This window comes from Antennarius striatus, chromosome 7 (assembly GCF_040054535.1).
Source record: "Antennarius striatus isolate MH-2024 chromosome 7, ASM4005453v1, whole genome shotgun sequence".
Classification (NCBI taxonomy): Eukaryota; Metazoa; Chordata; class Actinopteri; order Lophiiformes; family Antennariidae; genus Antennarius; species Antennarius striatus.
In genome coordinates, this window is record NC_090782.1 from 23,732,994 (window position 1) to 23,752,036 (window position 19,043).

General features: G+C 50.0%; 1 protein-coding gene across 12 annotated transcripts in view; it reads left to right on the top strand.

Annotated features, from left to right (window-relative positions):
• Positions 1-1,880: 1,880 nt before the first annotated feature.
• pde4dip (phosphodiesterase 4D interacting protein) overlaps positions 1,881-19,043 on the top strand; it is a 29,913-nt gene continuing 12,750 nt past the window's right edge. For 3 of the 12 annotated variants that reach the window (XM_068318596.1, XM_068318604.1, XM_068318599.1), the window contains exons 1-3: positions 16,625-18,315; positions 18,589-18,690; positions 18,759-18,878. In XM_068318596.1, coding sequence (XP_068174697.1) covers positions 17,410-18,315; positions 18,589-18,690; positions 18,759-18,878 — 1,128 coding nt within the window. In that variant the 5' untranslated portion in view covers positions 16,625-17,409. Of the gene's footprint in view, positions 2,040-2,745; positions 2,838-2,861; positions 3,046-4,096; positions 4,165-13,454; positions 13,566-14,244; positions 14,322-15,052; positions 15,144-15,239; positions 15,449-16,395; positions 16,508-16,623; positions 18,316-18,588; positions 18,691-18,758; positions 18,879-19,043 lie in introns of those variants that run through there. The other 9 variants (XM_068318602.1, XM_068318598.1, XM_068318603.1 and 6 more) reach the window with 8 other exon arrangements.

Sequence of the window (19,043 nt, forward strand, 5' to 3'; positions counted from 1 at the left end):
CAAGTCTGAACGCGGACCTGGATCAGGTCTCAGTCTGCTGCTGATCCAGGTGACCAGAGGTGCAGTTCAACCTTTGACCACCAGGGGACAGAGGAGTGATGTTTGCAGGAGGAGCCACAGGTGTGTGGGTTGGTGCCAGAAGTCATGTAGATAAGAGGACCCCCTCGCCCCCCCAGGTAAAGACGATCAATCAGTTATCAGTTCCTATAGGGAGTCATCCATCTCAGTGACTTGACTCATGGTTGGTGATGTGGAACTAAATCTAACTACCTAGGCTACCACCACAGCTAGCTATGCTAGCAACCAGACTTGATCTCTTGTTTCACGTTTATCTTTTAATTTTCCTTTAACATGAGGGGGTTCTTTTTTTTTATTTGTTTTTTTTTTGTGTGTGTGTGTGTATAACTTTTATCCGTTTCTATATTTACTTGTGTGGTTTTTACTTGCCTGAGGACGACAGATGTGAATTAGCAATTATGCTAAATCTGGTTTATTTACGTTGACGCTTTGGATGACATGTTTAACGATGTACAGAGTTGTAATCATTCATTCACTCATTCATTCATTCCACTTCTTCGTCTTCATCTGTTACAGCGAGTCGCGGGGGGCTGGAGCCTATCCCGGCTGACTGAGGGCGTGAGGCGGGGGAAACTCCGGGCGTGTCGCCAGTGCACCACAGAGCCACACAGACAAACACACACACACACACACACACACACACACACACACACACACACTCATACCTACGGTTAATTTGGGAGCGGCCAATTAACATGAAGTGCACGTTTTTTGAAGGAGAGAGGAAGTCGGAGAACCCGGAGAGAACCCACGCAGACACATGAAGAACATGCAAACTCCACACAGAGCGGGACTCGAACCCAGAACCGCCTTGCTGTGCGGCGACAGAGCTACCCGTGTTCATATGAATAAAAATAAAATCTATAGAACCAGACTAATGTTATAGAACCAGTCTGTTATAGCACCTGGAACATGCTTTAGCACTGAGGAAGGAACCTTCAGGAACCTCCAGGAACCTTCAGGAACCTCCATGAATGTGAGTCCACTGAGTGAAGGCAGGAGTGGGCGGGGGAAAGGGCGGAGTCAGATCCCTCACATTTTAGTACGAGCCAGCAGTCGCTGCATCTGAATGACTCAACAATCCCTTCATCATCATCATCATCATCATCATCATCATCATCATCATCATCTTCACAATCACCATCATCATCGTCCCTTCTCCAACCCAGGCAGTCATCGTACCAATGACAGTACTCTAAGCCTTTTTTTTATTGGTTGGCACAGTCACATGGTCACCAGACCACGTGGCTGCACATCTTCACAAGAAGGGCCGTGTCACTTCCTGTTTCACAATAAAATACCTCCACAAGTATATTATATAAGTATATATATAACATCTGACTGCAAAGAGAGAGACAGACGCTCTGTGTGTGTGTGTGTGTGTGTGTGTGTGTGTGTGTGTGTGTGTGTGTGTGTGTGTGTGTGTAGGTGTTAGTTTTGTTGGAGAACATCATGTCTTTATTTTACCTGCTGAAGACCTGTTGCAACTTGTCACACACCTGGGGGTGTGTGACACACACACACACACACACACACACCTCAGCTCCTCCCCGTCGGTGGAGCAGGAGTTGTGTGTGTGTGTGTGTGTGTGTGTGTGTACTGTGGTTCAGTGTTCTCGGCAGCAGGAACGTGTCGTTGGTTTGAACGCTGACGGTTTTGGGATCTCGCTGAAACAGATCCGTCTTTCATGAAGCAGGAGCTCAGCCCTCCTCTTCCTCCTCTTCCTCCTCTTCCTCCTCTTCCTCCTCGTCCTCCTCTTCCTCCTCTTCCTCCTCTTCACCTCCTCTCTGCTGCCACGTTGAAGTACTGCCTGGCTGCTCCTGCAGGAGTCTGACTGTGGTCAGTGTGGACCGGTTCTGGGTCCAGGTGGTCCGGTTCTGACGGGGGTCACCTGACGGGGTCACCTGACGGGGGTCACCTGACGGGAGGAGGAAGATGAGTGGATTTCTCTACAGAGGAAGGTAAGCAGAAACACCACAAAGGAAGGTATACATAAAGGTTTTGTGTGTTTCCTTCCAACCGTCGTTACATCATCAAGTGTCGACGCCTTCCAGTCGACGCCCCCCAGGGGCTGTTCTGGATGAGGTCCAGTGATTGGCTGAGCTCACTAAACAAACACCTGAACTGTCCGTGTGTCGCTTCCCCCCGCTGACAGTTTAACCGCTTCACGTCTGACAGACAAACAACTGGGCTGTGAAAGACTCACCCAACAATGACCCTCAATTATGATGTCATCCATGACGGCGGGAGGCGGAGCTTCTCGGGAGAACCCATAGCACCATTCTGCTAAACAACTGAAGAAGAGACTAGTTTAAAATACCAGAAGAGACTAGTTTCAGAAGATGAAGATGAAAATCCAGTTCTCATGAAGTTCTGGAACAGATGCGGTCCATGAAGCGTTGGGTCTTCCTGTGGGTGGTTTCCTACTCTGTGATTGGCTGAATCCTTGTCGCCCTGGTGACGGCTGACAGCAGCGGTGCTTCCTCCTGGGGTGGTCATCACCCGGTCAGGATGTGGATCAATCCTCTGAGTCAGAGAGAAACCCGGTGACCCGTTCTGGCTCACCTGAGGAGAACCCCTCCCAGGAGGCGTCGGCCTGGGGGAGGGACTTCCTGGAGTCAGGGTTTCTTGCCGCGACTGCTGGGCGAGGGTGGCGTGACTCCAGGCATGCGCTGACTCATCTTGCACCAGCAGGATGCCTCGGACGTGGACAGAGGCCGGTCTGTCCTGGGACAGGACGGCGGTAGGGTTAGCTGGAGGTGTGTCAGCACCAGGACTAACTGACATAAACTGACACTAACTGACACTAACTGACACTAACTGACGGGTTTGAATGGAGGGCCTGGGAGGGGCTGGTGGTCTCTGGTGGAGTGGGGTGTCTGGGAAGTGAACCGATGTCCAACTGTTGTTTCAGACACTCTGGAGTAGAGGAGCCGACCCGACCGAAGAGCCACAGAACCGCAATGGGTGAGTGACCATAGTGCTAGCATTCATGACCCAGATCCTGATGCGGATCCAGATCCTGATGCTGATCCAGATCAGGATCTGGATCAGGCTCTGGATCAGGCTCTGGATCAGGACCACCAGGACTCTGGATTCAGAGTCTTGGTGGTCCGGATTGCTCCACAACCAGACGACCAGATGCGAGCCTTCCCTGTTAGCTCAGAGGGCTAACTGCTAGCTGTGTTTGGTCAGATGAATGATGCTATGCTATGCTATGCTATGCTATGCTATGCTATGCTATGCTATGCTATGCTATGTTTGCTGTTTTTTCTGCTGCCTCCTCAGACCCCTAGATCATCATGAACCGGTTTTTGCTCAGGGTTTTAGTGTGAGCCTGACTCCAGTAGGGTAACCGTTCTGTTTGGGTTCTGTTCACGTCCGGGGCGCGGGGGCGGGGGGGGGGCAGTCAGCTGGGGTCTGTTTGTGTGTTTGCGTGTTTGGGCTGATGCGTCATCTGGCCGCCGTCCAGAACACCTTCTGCCTCTGTGTTCCAGAACCGCTCTTTAATAGTCTTTAATGTCTCTAATTCTAAAGAACCGTCAGAAAGCTGTGCTCCGCCAGAAGTGTGTTGATTTCTCCCCTCCGGATCTGGCACCCCCCGCTCCTGACCCGATTGCCCCACCTCCTTTTGGAAAGGGTAGAACACAAACTGTTGTGCAGATGCCTCCAGTTAGCGGTCCAGGGAGCGATCTGGAACACTCAAGACTCAGATGATGAGTTTGGTTCTGGACCACAGATAGATCCCATCAGGTCAGAAGGTCAGTGGAGGTCTTAGCCCCGCCCTGTTGGACTGGTTCTGAGTCCTCAGGTCAGTCCAGGTTCACGCAGCGAAACTGCACAGGTTCATACAGTGAAACAATCCAGGTTCAGACAGTGAAACAGTCCAGGTTCACACGGTGAAACAGTCCAGGTTCACACAGTGAAACAGTCCAGGTTCACACGGTGAAACAGTCCAGGTTCGTTACTTCACTCCGTTGTATTTTCACCCACTCACTTCCGTCCTTCCTGTCTGCAGACTCGTCCGGCGGGGAGACGGACAAACGACCGCCGGTCCCGACGCTCAGCCTCAGAGGGTTGGAACAGGTAGGACCGTGTGCTGCATACAGGCTGTGTTAATGCTGATAGGAGCTAGCACTGATGTTAGCACTGTGTGTCAGCGGTCTGCTCATCCGCAGTTGAGTGACTCAGCCGTCAGTCTGACTCCTGTTTCCATGGTGACGATGACGCTCCTGGTTGTATTTGTTCGTTGTAGCTTTGGAGAAAACTTTTCTGCAAACAATCTGACGTCCATTTTTAATACAGAGACACGGCTCGAATAAAAGATCACAGCGTGACTGACGGTTTCTGTCCTCATGACGTCCGACCGCGTTTTCTTGTCCGACGCATGTAGACGGTTGAAGGTCATGTGACCATTTTGGGCTGTTTGAGTGTAAACAGTCTGAAATGCTGATCTGGTTCTGGATCACTTCCCATCAGATCTGGTGTTGTATGTAGAGGACTACTGTTAGCTGCAAACTGCTATTAGCTGCAAACTGCTATTAGCTGCAAACTGCTATTAGCTGCAAACTGCTGCTACCAGGGTTACTGCCTCCTTTAGTTACTCTGTGAGCAGGATTACATCGTGTGATGTCATGGACATGTGTTCTGAGTTACTGGACATATTTCTGGTATGCCGGGTCTTTAATTGGACGTTAGAAGAACAGAACCGAGGACATCTGAGCCGTCGCTGCACTTTTCTTGTCTTGTGTGAAACTTAATAGAACTTCTCAAACGTTCCGGACCACATGTGTGGCATCGTGTTCTCTCAGGTTTCCGTTCTGCTGCCTGTACAAACGGATCACATGACCCACACAGATATTAATAGATGCTAACATGAAGCGTGAGAGGAGAGGCGTCCTTCACCTCATGCATGCTGGGAGTTTTGCCAGACGCTCTACGGGTCGGCTGGCCGAGAGCTTTGCCAGGCGCCATACGGGTCGGATATCGATGGTGGCGTTCAGTTAATGTGGAGGTTAGCATGTGAACCCTGAACCATGTTGAAATTAGCCACTGGTAGCATTTAGCATCTGGTAGCATTTTACAGCTAGTAGCATTCAGTAGAAGTTAACAGCTAGTAGCAGTAAGCAGCTAGTTGCATTTTACAGCTAGTAGAATTTAGTAGCAGTTAGCAGCTAACAGTAGCTACCAGCTAGTAACAGTTAACAGCTAACAGTAGCTAGTAGTGGTTAGCAGTCGTTAGCAGCTAAATAGCTCTAAACCCTCCAATCAGACGACAAGTTAAGCTATTGTGTAACATGCAGTAGACATGTGACATGTCATGCTACGTTAGCTTGAGGACTGTTAGCATGCTGCCTACAGTGACACACTTTAGGGGTGGCACTGATCTCTGTAATGCAGCCCTGACCTTTGACCTCAGACCACATGAGGCAAGTCCAGTCCAACAGAACACCAGAACCAGGAAGTGGTGGGAGGAGCTTCTGCCGTGACAGTGGGAGGAGCTTCTGCTGTGGCAGTGGGAGGAGCTTCTGCTGTGGCAGAGACTCCGCCCACCGGCCCGCTGGGGGAGCGGTGAACCCGCTGAGCGGCGCTGGGAGCCGTCAAACATCCCCCGATGTTTTCATGAAAGGGAAACATCGGCCAATCAAAACGCTCCGTTCTCAAACGGCCTTCATTAGCGGGCAGCAGAAATTGAAAGCACATGGCTGCCCGTAAACGTGTTGAGGCGACCGCAGACACGCTTAGATCCATGGAGGGGGGTTGGAGCGGGGGGGTCCTTCAAACCTCAGGACAAATTAGGGCTGTTAATCTGTTATTCTGCCCCCAGTCTCAGAGCAGTAATGGTGCCCCCCCCCAAGAAAAATAGTATGTGTTAGTGTGTGTGTGTGTGTGTGTTTAAAGTAAGATCCTTCAACCCCCATCATCTAAACTCTATTGATTAGCTGTTAACAATCAATAATAAACAGGAATTAAAGTGTTCTGATTGATGTTTCTGATGGTCCAGGTCTTGAAGTCTGTCATGATGTCATCAGATGAATAAATTCAAGCACTGATGACATCATCAGTAGCCGCGTTGGAGAGAATCACCTGTTTGAGATTGAGTATGTGTTGCCATGGAAACCAGAAAAGGAAACTGAAGCTGTGCAGATTCATGACGACAAATACTTTCAGCCTCCTCGGCTAATGTTAGCACGCTAGTGTTAGCACGTCTCAGGTCAATGCTGCAGCTAATCAGTTAATATTAGCATGTTGGTAGCTGTTGACACACACACACACACACACACACACACACACACACACCTCCTGTTTTACATTGACTCCGGTATGTGTCCAAACAGAAAGATGCATTGAGTATTCTTTCTCATCAGTCACATGACAGCCTGGTTGTCACGGTAACGTGAAACACACTCTGCAGTTCCAGATGACGCCAAAGTGTCCGTTGCCTCTGGAGACACACATGTCACCAGCCTGCAGCTCATTGGTCTAAACTCATTCAGGGGCGGGTTTCCAGCTGGAGGACTGTATCCGTGGTAACCGTCCCCAGTCCTCCAGAACCGCTCTGGACCCGGTCCTCGTGTCCCGTCAGGAGGACTGGGTCCTGCGTGCGTCTCTGGGGCCCCTCAGTGGATCTGTTAGGTGGTTCTGGTGGACAGCCCCCCCCCCCCCCCCCCAGGCTGGTCCCGGTCCATCCTGTGATGAAACCTCCTTCCAACCCTGCGTGTCTCACAGACTCTAGCTCAGTCTTCCTCTCCTCTGATTGGATGATTTATAAATGTTGTGAAAGAGGGACATGTGCAGACCAGACCTCAAATACCAGAGAGAAACCCCCCCCACCCCACCAGAACATACAGAAACATGGTTTAAAATTGCACCTTAGACCAGTTCTACGTGGAGCCAGTCTGGTTCCTAGACTCTCTACAGGAGGGTTTTGTGAGCCCTGACCTCTGACCTCTGACCTATAGAGCCTAGAGGAGAGTCTGAGTCCATGTTATTTTGGTCCTCTGGATAACCCCCCCAAAAACAATAAAATATAATAAATTATATATATAAAATAAAATATATATATATAAAATAAAATAATTAAAAAAAAAAAAAATGTACACACATACACAGTATATACACACACACACACACACACACACACACACACACACACACACACACACACAGAGTATTTTCCACACTATAAGGCGCACCGGATTATAAGGCGCACACAATAAAAATAAATAAAATTTATTTGATAAACTGCAGCGGCTGTAGTTTCACAATCCGTCCACTAGATGGAGCCGCGCTGCTCAGACAGTCATGATTGCATCCATGACTTCCTGACTACCTTTGAATGGCCCCTATTGTTATATCAATAATCCATTCTGAGCCTCATCAAGGAAACCTGATCACCTGATCAATTTGCCATCTTAGAAAGAAGTCAACACGCATATTAAAAAATCTGACATTAAAAACTGGTTAAATTCATCACGAGTGCAGTCAGTGCCAACAGAGCGGATTATTTCCTGATCTGAAGTTCGAAGCAGATATTTAAGCTCCGACGTTCGTCTTCGTTTATTAATTAAATATTGTTTCGATCGATCGGTAGTCCAGTCGGAGGTGAGGTGCAGCTATTTGCTGCTGTGTGTCCTAAACAATTTTTTAACTAGTTTTACTCCTAGAACTGACTTTAACGTCGGTGTCTCACCGCCGTGAATCTCACCGCACGTCGCTGCAGACAGAATACACAAGCCTGAATGCGCCCCCGCCCCCGCCCAGAGCTATCAACTACATTTGTAAATCAATGCAGCACACCAGACACCTTTGTCTAGAAGTGAATCTGCTCTTGGAATTTCAGAAAAGGCTGGAAGTTCAGCTTTGAGGGTCTTTAATTCACCTTTATGCCAGTTTCTCCGTGTGTTTCCACAGACTAATAGAATGGACCGTCACTAGATTCCAGATGACAACACAATGGGGTTTTTTAGACCAATTCAGTTTAAAGTGGGTTATTTCTGACGCCAAATAGTTAGAAATACTGAGATCAGTCAGTCAGTCAGACTTTATTAATAGAATTGTTGAAAGTTCTTCATGTTTTGCTGTAACCACCGGTGCTCCTACAGTCTGCTCTACCGTCTGAGAGCAGCTCAGTCAGAGGCGGGACTTCGGTGACGCCCCTTGACTACCGTTGTTAGGGGGCGTGGGCCCGAGTGCCTTGTGAGGGGGCTCCTCTGGTGGTGGAGTGCGGCATGACTGGCGGCCAGACTGCCGGCTTTTTTTCAGCGATCATGTTTTTAACCAATATTAATATGAATATTAATCCATATATAAGACGCACCGGATTATAAGGCGCACTACGGGTTTATGGGAAAATTTTAGGCTTTTAGGTGCGCCTTATAGTGCGGAAAATAGGGTATATATACATATATATATATAAATGTCCCTCTCACCCTTGTGGGGTGGTATCTGTGTGTCATCCTCCAGCTCGGGTCCTCTACCAGAGGCCTGGGAGTCTGAGGGTTCTGTCAGTATCTTAGCTGTTCCTAGGACTGCGCTCTTCTGGACTGAGGCTTCAGATGTTGTTCCAGGAATCTGCTGGAGCCACTCTTCCAGTTTGGGGGTCACTGCCCCAAGTGCTCCTACTACCACGGGGACCACATTAACCTTGACCTTCCACATCTGTTCCAGCTGTTCTTTCAACCCTTGATATTTCTCAATCTTTTCGTGTTCCTTCTTCCTGATGTTGGCGTCAGCTGGAATCTCCACATCTATGACCACTGCTCTCTTCTGCTCTTTGTCAATCACCACAATGTCCGGTTTTTTAGCCAGCAGCTGTTTGTCGGTCTGGAAGCTGAAGTCCCACAGGATCTTAGCCTTGTCGTTCTCAACCACCTTCGGTGGTATGTCCCATTGGGATTTGGGTACTTCTGGTCCATACCGGGTAGAGATGTTCCTGTACACTATCACAGCTACTTGGTTGTGCCTCTCCATGTATGCTGAGCTGGCGAGCATCTTAAATATGGCTGATGATGGGAGGATCGATATGTATATATAGCACATATTGAAGGGTACATGTTGGAGGGTTTACTGTATACACAATTGCATATTAATTTGTGTGTATTTATAAAATTAAATATTGGTCTTTCTCCATATATAGTAACTTATTATTTCATATATACCTTTATATGTTATAAATAAATAAATATACGAACTAAAAAAAAAAAATATATATATATATATATCCTTTAATAATCTCGTTAGAATTTGTTTTTTCCACTCCAAATTTTACATAAGGATTTTCAGTCCCAGAGTACTGACCCACATCCCAGTATGCTGCATATCACACTGTATGTTCTGGGTTCTGGGTGAGCAGCTCCTCGGTGTCAGTCTGGTCTCTTCAGCAGCGCCATCTGCTGGAGTCCTCGTGTAGTGCAGGTTTGAGCACCACGCCCAGCTGCCACAGTGACGCCTGCTTGGTGGGCGGAGTCTGTGCCGGGTTCGATCCTCTCATCTGGTGTCTGTGGGTGAACCGAGAAGAACTCTGTTCTGAAGGTCTGTTTGTTTTTCAGGCCCGTCTGACTCCGAATCCGCCTCAGAGCCAGAGCCTCTGGGCCGGGTCGGGTTCACACACACACACACACACACACACACACACACACACACACACACACACACACACACACACACACACACACACACACACACACACACACACGGGGGGGGGGGGGGGTCGGCCATGACAGTTGGCAGTTAGTGCAGAACCCGATCCCATAATTTAGATGTGCTGTAAACACAGAAATGAGACCCAGACGGTTTCTCCTCTGAACAGCAGCCATGGGAACAGGCTGGAACTGGATGTCACGTGTTCATCAGCACACACACACACGCACGCACACACACACACACACACACACACACACACACACACACGCTGTGGGATGTGTGTGTGTGTGTGTGTGTGTCATCATCCAGAATGTTGTGTTTTTAAGGCTGGAGAGCAGGTTAACTGATGATGATAATGATGATGATGATGATGATGATGATTACAATGATGGTGATGATGACGATGGCGATGATGATGGTGATGATGTATAAAGGGACACGTATGGACATAAGGACACCTATAGAATGTCCCTGTAAGGTTCCGTTGGCTGGCGGGTCAGAGCCTCTCTGGGATCGGGCTGATCTCCAAACCGGGTTCTGGAACCTCCTCCACAGGCTGGACTCCCTCCTGGGCTCGGTTTGGACCTGAAGACACGCCCACAGACCTGGAGTCAGTTCAAGGCCTTGAAAGTCAGTGATCCGGATAGATTGTGAGGTTTGGGTTCCACCTGGCTGAGGCGGTATCTGGTGCAGCGCTAGTTGATTAGCCTCAGATCACCTGTCAGGCAGGCAGCAGGGAAAAATAGCCCAGAATCCGATCCTGTATTTATGGGTCCCTGCTGCTCAGACAGCTGTGGATGTAACCGAAATAGACTTCAAGCTACACACACACACACACACACACACACACACACACACACACACACACACACACACACACACACACACACACACACTGTAACCTGTCATAGAAAACTGTGGTTTCCAGCCAAGGCCTCGACAGATTTTTCTTTCTAGAGGCGGCATCAAGCTGGAAAAGTTTTTCTGGACCATTCTGTAATCAGAATGATCCAAAGTCTGTTTGTGGACTGGAAACAACCCCCACACACACTCCTCCAAGTGTAGTTTAGTACCAGGTGTAGTTTAGGTACCAGGTGTAGTTCAGTACCAGGTGTAGTTTAGTACCAGGTGTAGTTTAGTACCAGGTGTAGTTTAGTACCAGGTGTAGTTTAGTACCAGGTGTAGTTTAGTACCAGGTGTAGTTTGGTACCAGGTGTAGTTTGGTACCAGGTGTAGTTTAGGTACCAGGTGTGATCACAACATTCAGGACTGGCTGGAGGTGGAGCAGACGCTCCACCAGGGACCACTCACCTATCGTCAGGTAGAACGTGGTTCTGGAGGCTTCTGATTGGTTGAACCACTGAGGTTCTCTCAAACATTCTTCTGTCCGTCTCTTTTTTTATCTCCTGGGGATATTTTTTTCGTGGTTCTCTTGACGATTTAGTAAAGCTTACCAATGTTCATTGTGATCCTCCGTGTCGTCCGTGGACCGTGGCGGCACCATAAACACAATCAGACGTCCCTGCACCCCCAACCCCCCCATTAGAGGTTTGGCCGCTCCGGCGGTTCGACTGGAAAATGTCGAGCGAGCTGGCATGGACCAGCTCCTGTTACTGGAAAAGTCCCAGTGCTCTGCCAACCGACGCTCGCATGCTAACTCCCAGCTACGCCATCGCCGCGGTCCCTGCACACCAGGCTCTTTCATTAACCTGTGATGGTTTCCATGGAAACACAACAGCTGTCAGAGGAAGAGGAGTCGGGCTTTGGGATTCCGTTTGATTCAAAATAACGAGCCGTCATGGGGTCCCTCCAGGAAAGATGAGGTCATGCCTCGCTCCGACCAATCAGGGTGGACCTAGTAATTCTGATTGGTTCCCTGAGTCAGACGCTCTTTTCTCTGATTGGTTCTTATTTTTGCCATCAGAACTTTTTTTTGCGTTCTGTTCGTGTGGTTGTTGGTTCAAGTGAACGGCGAGTGACTAGGGGGAGGTGGCCAGAAGTTTGTGGACAGCTAGACACCAGTTAACTAGTTAATGATGGAGGGAGGAGTCAGAGACTAAGGGAGAACCAATCACAGACCCCCACACCCTCATCAGTGCCAAAAACAACAGACTAGAAAATTAAAATCATGGTTGTTGTGTTCAGAAGTTTCAATAAAGTTAATTTGTAAGGAGAACTCTTCAAAGGGGCGGAGCCCCCTGTCTCATTATTTGTGGTAACCTGAGCTGTGAGGAAGGCGTCAGCCGGCCAATGAGAAGCAGATGTGTGGTTCTGGTCCGTGTGGTTCTGTGGTCGCTGTCAGTGGAACAAATTAGAAAAGGTTTTCAAGGAGTTAGTGGTGACAGAAACGAACGAGGTGAACGTCAGCTGATGGAGAACTGATGGAGATCTGATGGAGATCTGATGGAGATCTGATAGAGATCTGATGGAGACCTGATGGAGACCTGATGGAGATCTGATGGAGATCTGGTGGAGATCTGATGGAGATCTGATGGAGACCTGATGGAGATCTGATGGAGACCTGATGGAGATCTGATAGAGACCTGATGGTGATCTGATGGAGATCTGATGGAGACCTGATTGAGACCTGATGGAGCCCTGGTGGAAACCCGATGGAGATCTGATGGAGACCTGATGGAGGTCTGATAGAGACCTGATGGAGACCTGATGGTGGATACCTGATGGAGATCAAATGGACACCTGATGGAGCCCTGATGGTGTAAATGGTTGTGATGCACCATCATTCTAACTTACTGTGTGTGTATGCTGTGGACTCCCGCTGACTCGACATCTCATATACGTGTGGCATTACCATGACCTCTGACCTCATGGACGTGTTTGTTCTTCTGCCTCATGCTGCTGCAGCGGCGTCCTTCAACCTGTAGGGCGTCAGCGCCCCCTTGTGGTCAGACCAGGGATCACAGCTGTGAGCAACTCATCTCTAAAGATCGCATTTCATTTATCTGCATGTTACCGTGACTGCATGACGTCGCTGAGACACGCCCACCGCGGACTGTGACACGCCCATATCGGACCGAGACACGCCCACATCGGACAGGCAGCAGCTACAGATAAATTTAATCGACTGGATGGCGTCGCTGATCTGTTGACTGGTGAATGGTTTTTGTCTGATTTTAATTTATACATTTTAATGAAATAAACAGAAAACACTTTTATTTTTTTGTTTCTTAAAAATTGAAAACAACAGATTTTAGACAAGCCCTCTGACGTCCAATCAGATGTTTGATGTAGAATCTAATGTTGTCCTGACAGCAGGAGCTCATTATTATTATTATTATTATCATTATTATTATTAATAATAATAATAATAATAATAATATTTTTATTTTTATTATTATTGTTGTTGTTGTTCAGCTGTTGCCATGGAGGAGACTCTCAGCGGATTCATTCTAACTGTCTCCTGCAGCAGCTCTCAGATTCCTGGCGTTACTCTTTGAGTTAAAAATGGACACCCACCCCCAACACACACGCACGCGCACACACGCACACACACACACACACACACACACACTTCCCATGATCCCCTGCTGCCTGCCTTCAACAAACTTTGCTGCCCGTCGAGGCGACAGCAGGGATCTGGTCTCGATCTCGGACCACTTTGGTTCCAGACCTTTGGTTCTAGTATGCCGGGTCAATGGGGGATGGCGATGCCCCCGGCGATCGTTGCCATGCCTAATTCTGGTTTCCGTGGTTACCGCACTATCTCACAGCACCTGAGTGACTTGAAGAAGGAGAACTTCAGCCTGAAGCTCAGGATCTACTTCCTGGAGGAGAAGATCCAGCAGAAGTTTGAGGAGAGCAGTGATGGTGTGCACAAGGAGGTGAGTCCAGGTCCTCTATCGGTCCAGAACCGTTTGGGGCCAGAACCCGTTGGACCAGCCTGTGTGTGTCGGGGTTTTAGGTTTAGTGGGCTCTGATCAGTCAAAACCTGCAGCATCGACCCAAACAGTCAAGCAGCTGATTGATGACAGGCGATCAGATCAATCGGTTCTGTTGTTTAGATGTTTTAGATTAATGGTCAATGATGGTGCTGCAGGAATCGTAACGCTGAGAGGGGTCAAAGGTCACTCATCAGGATGTCAGCAGTATCTAGAGAACCTCTAATGTGTTAAACAAACTTAAACAATCTGTGGTTCTGAATCCAGGTTCTCCTGTGAGGACAAACTGAGGGTAAAACGACTCCTGCTGCTCTGATCAGATCCTGTGATTGGCTGCTGCACAGAGCAACACACTCACATTTGTTGTGTGTCAGTGTGTCAGTCAGCTGTAACTCGACACTGATCACACGTCTGAACGTGAGCAGCCGGTTCAGTCCGGCTGCTCACGTGTTTCTGGGGTCTCAGATATGGGTCAGGGACTCAAAATAAACCTGCTCAGTTTGGACTGTTTCACTGTGTGAACCTGGACTGTTTCACTGTGTGAACCTGGACTGTTTCACTGTGTGAACCTGGACTGTTTCACTGTGTGGACCTGGACTCTGAACGTTTCTCTGGTCTCCAGAACGTGGAGCTGAAGGTGGAGGTGGAGAGCCTGAAGAACGACCTGGAGGAGAAGCAGCAGCTCCTGGATGAAGCTCTGTGAGTCTGATCAACCAATCACGTGACGTTCGGAGGTCGCTGCTGACCTACAATCAGCTGCTGGTTTGATTATTTCCCATGAGCCCCTGCTGCGTGAATCGGGGGTTGTCATGCTGCTGAGTCGGGATAATCTGAGAAGCTGCACCTGTTTACCCCCCAGCTGTCAGTCAGAGGGTCCGACCCCGCCTCCACACACACACACACACACACCCACACACACACACACACACACACACACACACGGGAACTAGTTCAGTACAGAGAACTGGATCAATACCAACGACCAGTAGAGGGCGCCGCTCCTCCCCTGTAGCATCTTCCTCATCCAAAGAAGAACCATCTTCACCATCTGATGTGTTGTTGTTGTTGTTGTTGTTGTTGTTGTCACAGTGAGACTTCCTGTCTACAGACACAGTTAATGTTAATAAACTGTTTTAGCTACTAGTTAGCATGTTGCTAAGGAAGTTCAGTTTGGATCAGTGGCTAAGTGTTTGATGAGGCTGTTAAAATCTAAAGCTAATATGAGCTGCAGAGCTCGCTACTCAGGTGTGTCCTCAGGTGTGTCCTCAGGTGTGTCCTCAGGTGTGTCCTCAGGTGTGTCCTTGCAAAGATGTTCCCTCCCTCCCTTCCTTTCCTTCCTTTCTTACTGTGTTCCTCCTTTCCTTCATCCTTCCATTCGTTTTTTCATTCCATCCGCTCCCCCAGCTGTAACACGTGTCTTCCTGTCACAGCGCCGCTCAGGAGCGTCTGTCCAATCAGAATGAAGCGGAGCTGCAGCGCCTCCTGGCGGAGAGTCAGGAGGAGATCAGCCGCCTGCAGGAGGTGAGAGCAGGAGGAGAAGGAGGAGGGAGGAAGGAGGGACTTTCTGTCTGAGGACAGAACTATTGATTAATCCCCCCCCACCCCCGATACCTGCAGGAGGCGGAGCTAGCGCGAGTTGAGGCTGAGCGGATGTCCTCATTGGCGGAAGTGGAGGTTCAGCGCCGTCGGGAGCTGCAGAGAGAGATGGAGGAGAGGATGGAGGAGAGGATGGAGGAGAGGATGGAGGAGAGGATGGAGGAGAGGATGGAGGAGAGGATGGAGGAGAGGATGCAGTCGGGTGACGTCACCCTGGACCACAACGACGGGTGACTTTAAAACTTTATTTAAAAAAAATAAAAACACGACAAACAAAACTTGATAAACAGAACAATACAAACACAAACTTTATTAACAAATACAGCAAAAAGACACCAGTCAGAACCGGCCCATCTCCTCACTCACTGAGTCTCTGAGAACATGTGTCCTACCTGTGTTCTATGTCCTACCTGTGTTCTATGTGTCCTACCTGTGTTCTATGTGTTCTACCTGTGTTCTATGTGTCCTACCTGTGTTCTATGTGTTCTACCTGTGTTCTATGTCCTACCTGTGTTCTATGTGTCCTACCTGTGTTCTATGTGTTCTACCTGTGTTCTATGTCCTACCTGTGTTCTATGTGTCCTACCTGTGTTCTATGTGTTCTACCTGTGTTCTATGTGTTCTACCTGTGTTCTATGTGTCCTACCTGTGTTCTATGTGTCCTACCTGTGTTCCATGTCCTACCTGTGTTCTATGTGTCCTACCTGTGTTCTATGTGTCCTACCTGTGTTCTATGTGTCCTACCTGTGTTCTATGTGTCCTACCTGTGTTCTATGTGTCCTACCTGTGTTCTATGTGTCCTACCTGTGTTCTATGTGTCCTACCTGTGTTCTATGTGTCCTACCTGTGTTCTATGTGTCCTACCTGTGTTCTATGTGTTCTACCTGTGTTCTATGTGTCCTACCTGTGTTCTATGTGTCCTACCTGTGTTCCATGTCCTACCTGTGTTCTATGTGTCCTACCTGTGTTCTATGTGTCCTACCTGTGTTCTATGTGTCCTACCTGTGTTCTATGTGTCCTACCTGTGTTCTATGTGTCCTACCTGTGTTCTATGTGTCCTACCTGTGTTCTATGTGTCCTACCTGTGTTCTATGTGTTCTACCTGTGTTCTATGTGTCCTACCTGTGTTCTACGTGTTCTACCTGTGTTCCATGTCTACCTGTTTTTCTCCCTTCAGGCTGATTGATCAGCTGACTCAGCAGAACCAGTCACTGTGTTTCCGGGTCGATGAGCAGACAGAGGTTCTCTTTGGTTCCTCTCCTCTCCAGAAGGAAAGACGAGTAGAACAGGTGAGTTCAAGCTGACAGAACCACAGGTTAGTTACCCCCCCCCCCCATTGTAGGGCTGTGTGTTCTGCTCTAAAGTAATTTCTTAAATGTGGAATTTTACATCTAAAAACTTAATTTTTTTGACGGATTCAAATCTTTATAGAGTCACGTGACTGTGACGTCAGGCACGAGCTCAGCGCCGTCCTGATCAATAAACAGAGAAGTAGTTCGGTTCGGAGCCGACGTCATACCCAAAGTACCGGCAGCGTTCCCTCTGACAGCTCTGACGTCACACTTGTGCGGAACGGTCAGTTAGTCCGACTCTGTCAGACGGGACTACTTCCAGCTGCGGAGTGAGACATCCTGTTAACGAGGACGATCTCTGGATCGACTCCCGCCGTCACGCAGCGTCTCGCGCTCTGACGGCCTTTCCCGCCGGCTGCGCGACGGGATTCTACCGGAGTCACGTCACGGATTTAACACCCAACCAGTACGTCGGTGACGTCATCGACGGAGCATCGATCCTACCGACAGACCGTCTGTGGTTTCCCGCCGAGGACGTGACGATTATCGATCAGAAACACGCGCTTCCTCGTCTGACGTCTGTCACGTGACTCAGTTTAGAGGTACGGGACAGCATCATTCCGGATCAATACAGATCAGTGCCATCAGAACGGATCAACACTGATCAATTTCATCAGAACGGATCAAAAAACCATCAGTAACATCAGCCGGATCAATACTGATCAGGAACATAAGAACGGATCAATACGGATCAAGAACATCAGAACGGATCAATGCTGATCAGGAACATCAGAACGGATCAATGCTGATCAGTAACATCAGAATTGATAAATACTGATCGATCAGCTGGATCAATACTAATCAGTAACATCAGAACGGATCAGTGCCGATCAATCAGGATGAAGGACGCCTGTCGGATCTGCGCGGGGGATCTCCACGGTAACCAGCGGCGGTGGATTTTCCACCCGGCGCCCCGGGTCAGCCTGCGGGTCCTGCTGTCCCACGTGGTGGGCGGGGCTCTGAAGCGGGACGGCCGGGGGGAGTTCGCCTGCTCCAAGTGTGTCTTCCTGCTGGAGCGGATGTTCCGATTGGACGGGGTGGCGGCCCGGGTGGGGCTCCTGTCCCTGGACCGCCTCCAGCGGCTGCTGCTGGAGGGGGAGCGGCTGAGGAGGGGCATCCGGGGTCAGTACCGGAGGAACAACGCGGAGGACCCGGCCCCGCCCGACCCGGAGGACTCGGCCCCGCCCGGGTCCGGAGGAAGCGAGGCGGGTCCTCCTGAGGCGGACTCCTACTGGGATCTGATCCAGGACGATCTGACCCACTCAGGGTTCCGGTTTTGGGCTGATCCAGACGGTTCTGATTCCCAGAATCCCCGGCGGTGCCGAGGCTGCGCTGCGCTCCGTGTTCCTGATTCCGACTACGAGGCGGTCTGTCGGGTTCCTCGCAGGGTCGTTACCCGGAGCGCGTCCTGTGGACCGCCAGAGAGGGCGCAGGAGGAGGGTCTCGCCACTGGGGTCCCCCTGTGGGACCAGCGCTGGAGGGACCGCCCCCTTTCTGCGCTGGAGGCGATGCTCCGCCTCCTGAGGGGCTCGGAGTCCCGCCCACTGAGGCTTCAACGGGACAGCCGGCTCCCAGTTCTGGTCAAAGTCAAACAGGATCAGGACCTGGTGTCCCCCCACGAGCCGACACCAGGGGGCGGAGTCCGGCAGGAGTTGGAGGTGGGGCTGGAGGCGGAGCTGGAGGCGGAGCTGGAGGAGCAGTGGCTGGACGAGTACCTCCAGTGGAGGCCGTGCAACTTCCAGCAGGTAGATAAGGTGACCCTGTGACCTCTGACCTCACTGGGTACGTTGATGGAGGCGGACTATTGATACACTTCCTGGTTCGTATCCTAGCATCACTTCTGTTGCCATGGTAACAGCCTCCAAGCACTGCAGGGGGCCCAGAGTGTTGTGTGAATGATGGGGGTCCGTTGGGTGCTGGTCTCTGGTCCAGAACCATAAACACTGAGACCTACAATCTAGCCAATGAGAAGCGTGGTTAGCGATGACATCACCCCTAAACCCCGCCTCTTTCCACAGAGGAAGCCGGCGTTCTGCTCCTGTGGTCGTTCCTCCGCCGCTCAGCAGGACCGGCTCCGCCCCCTGTGGGCCAAGATCAGGACAGGCGAGATCAGGAACCAGGTATGACCACACCCCCACCCCTTATGCCCCGCCCCTCACCCCACCTGACCCGCGTCGTGATTCGTCAGGAGCTGCAGGAGCGACTCGACCTGGTGGAGCTGGAGCTGCGATCGGCCCGCGAGGAGGCGGAGCAACGGGAGATGGAGGTCCAGAAGATCAGCGCTGAGGCCCGGTCCAATGAGGCGCAGGTGGGCGGGGCGGGTGGGAGGGGCTTAAGGACCCGGTCACGCCAGGTGTGAATGTCCAGTTGGAGCAGCAGCAAGTTAAAAACTGTGTGTGTGTGTGTGTGTGTGTGTGTGTGTGTGTGTGTGTGTGTGTGTGTGTGTGTGTGTGTGTGTGCGTGCGTGCGTGCG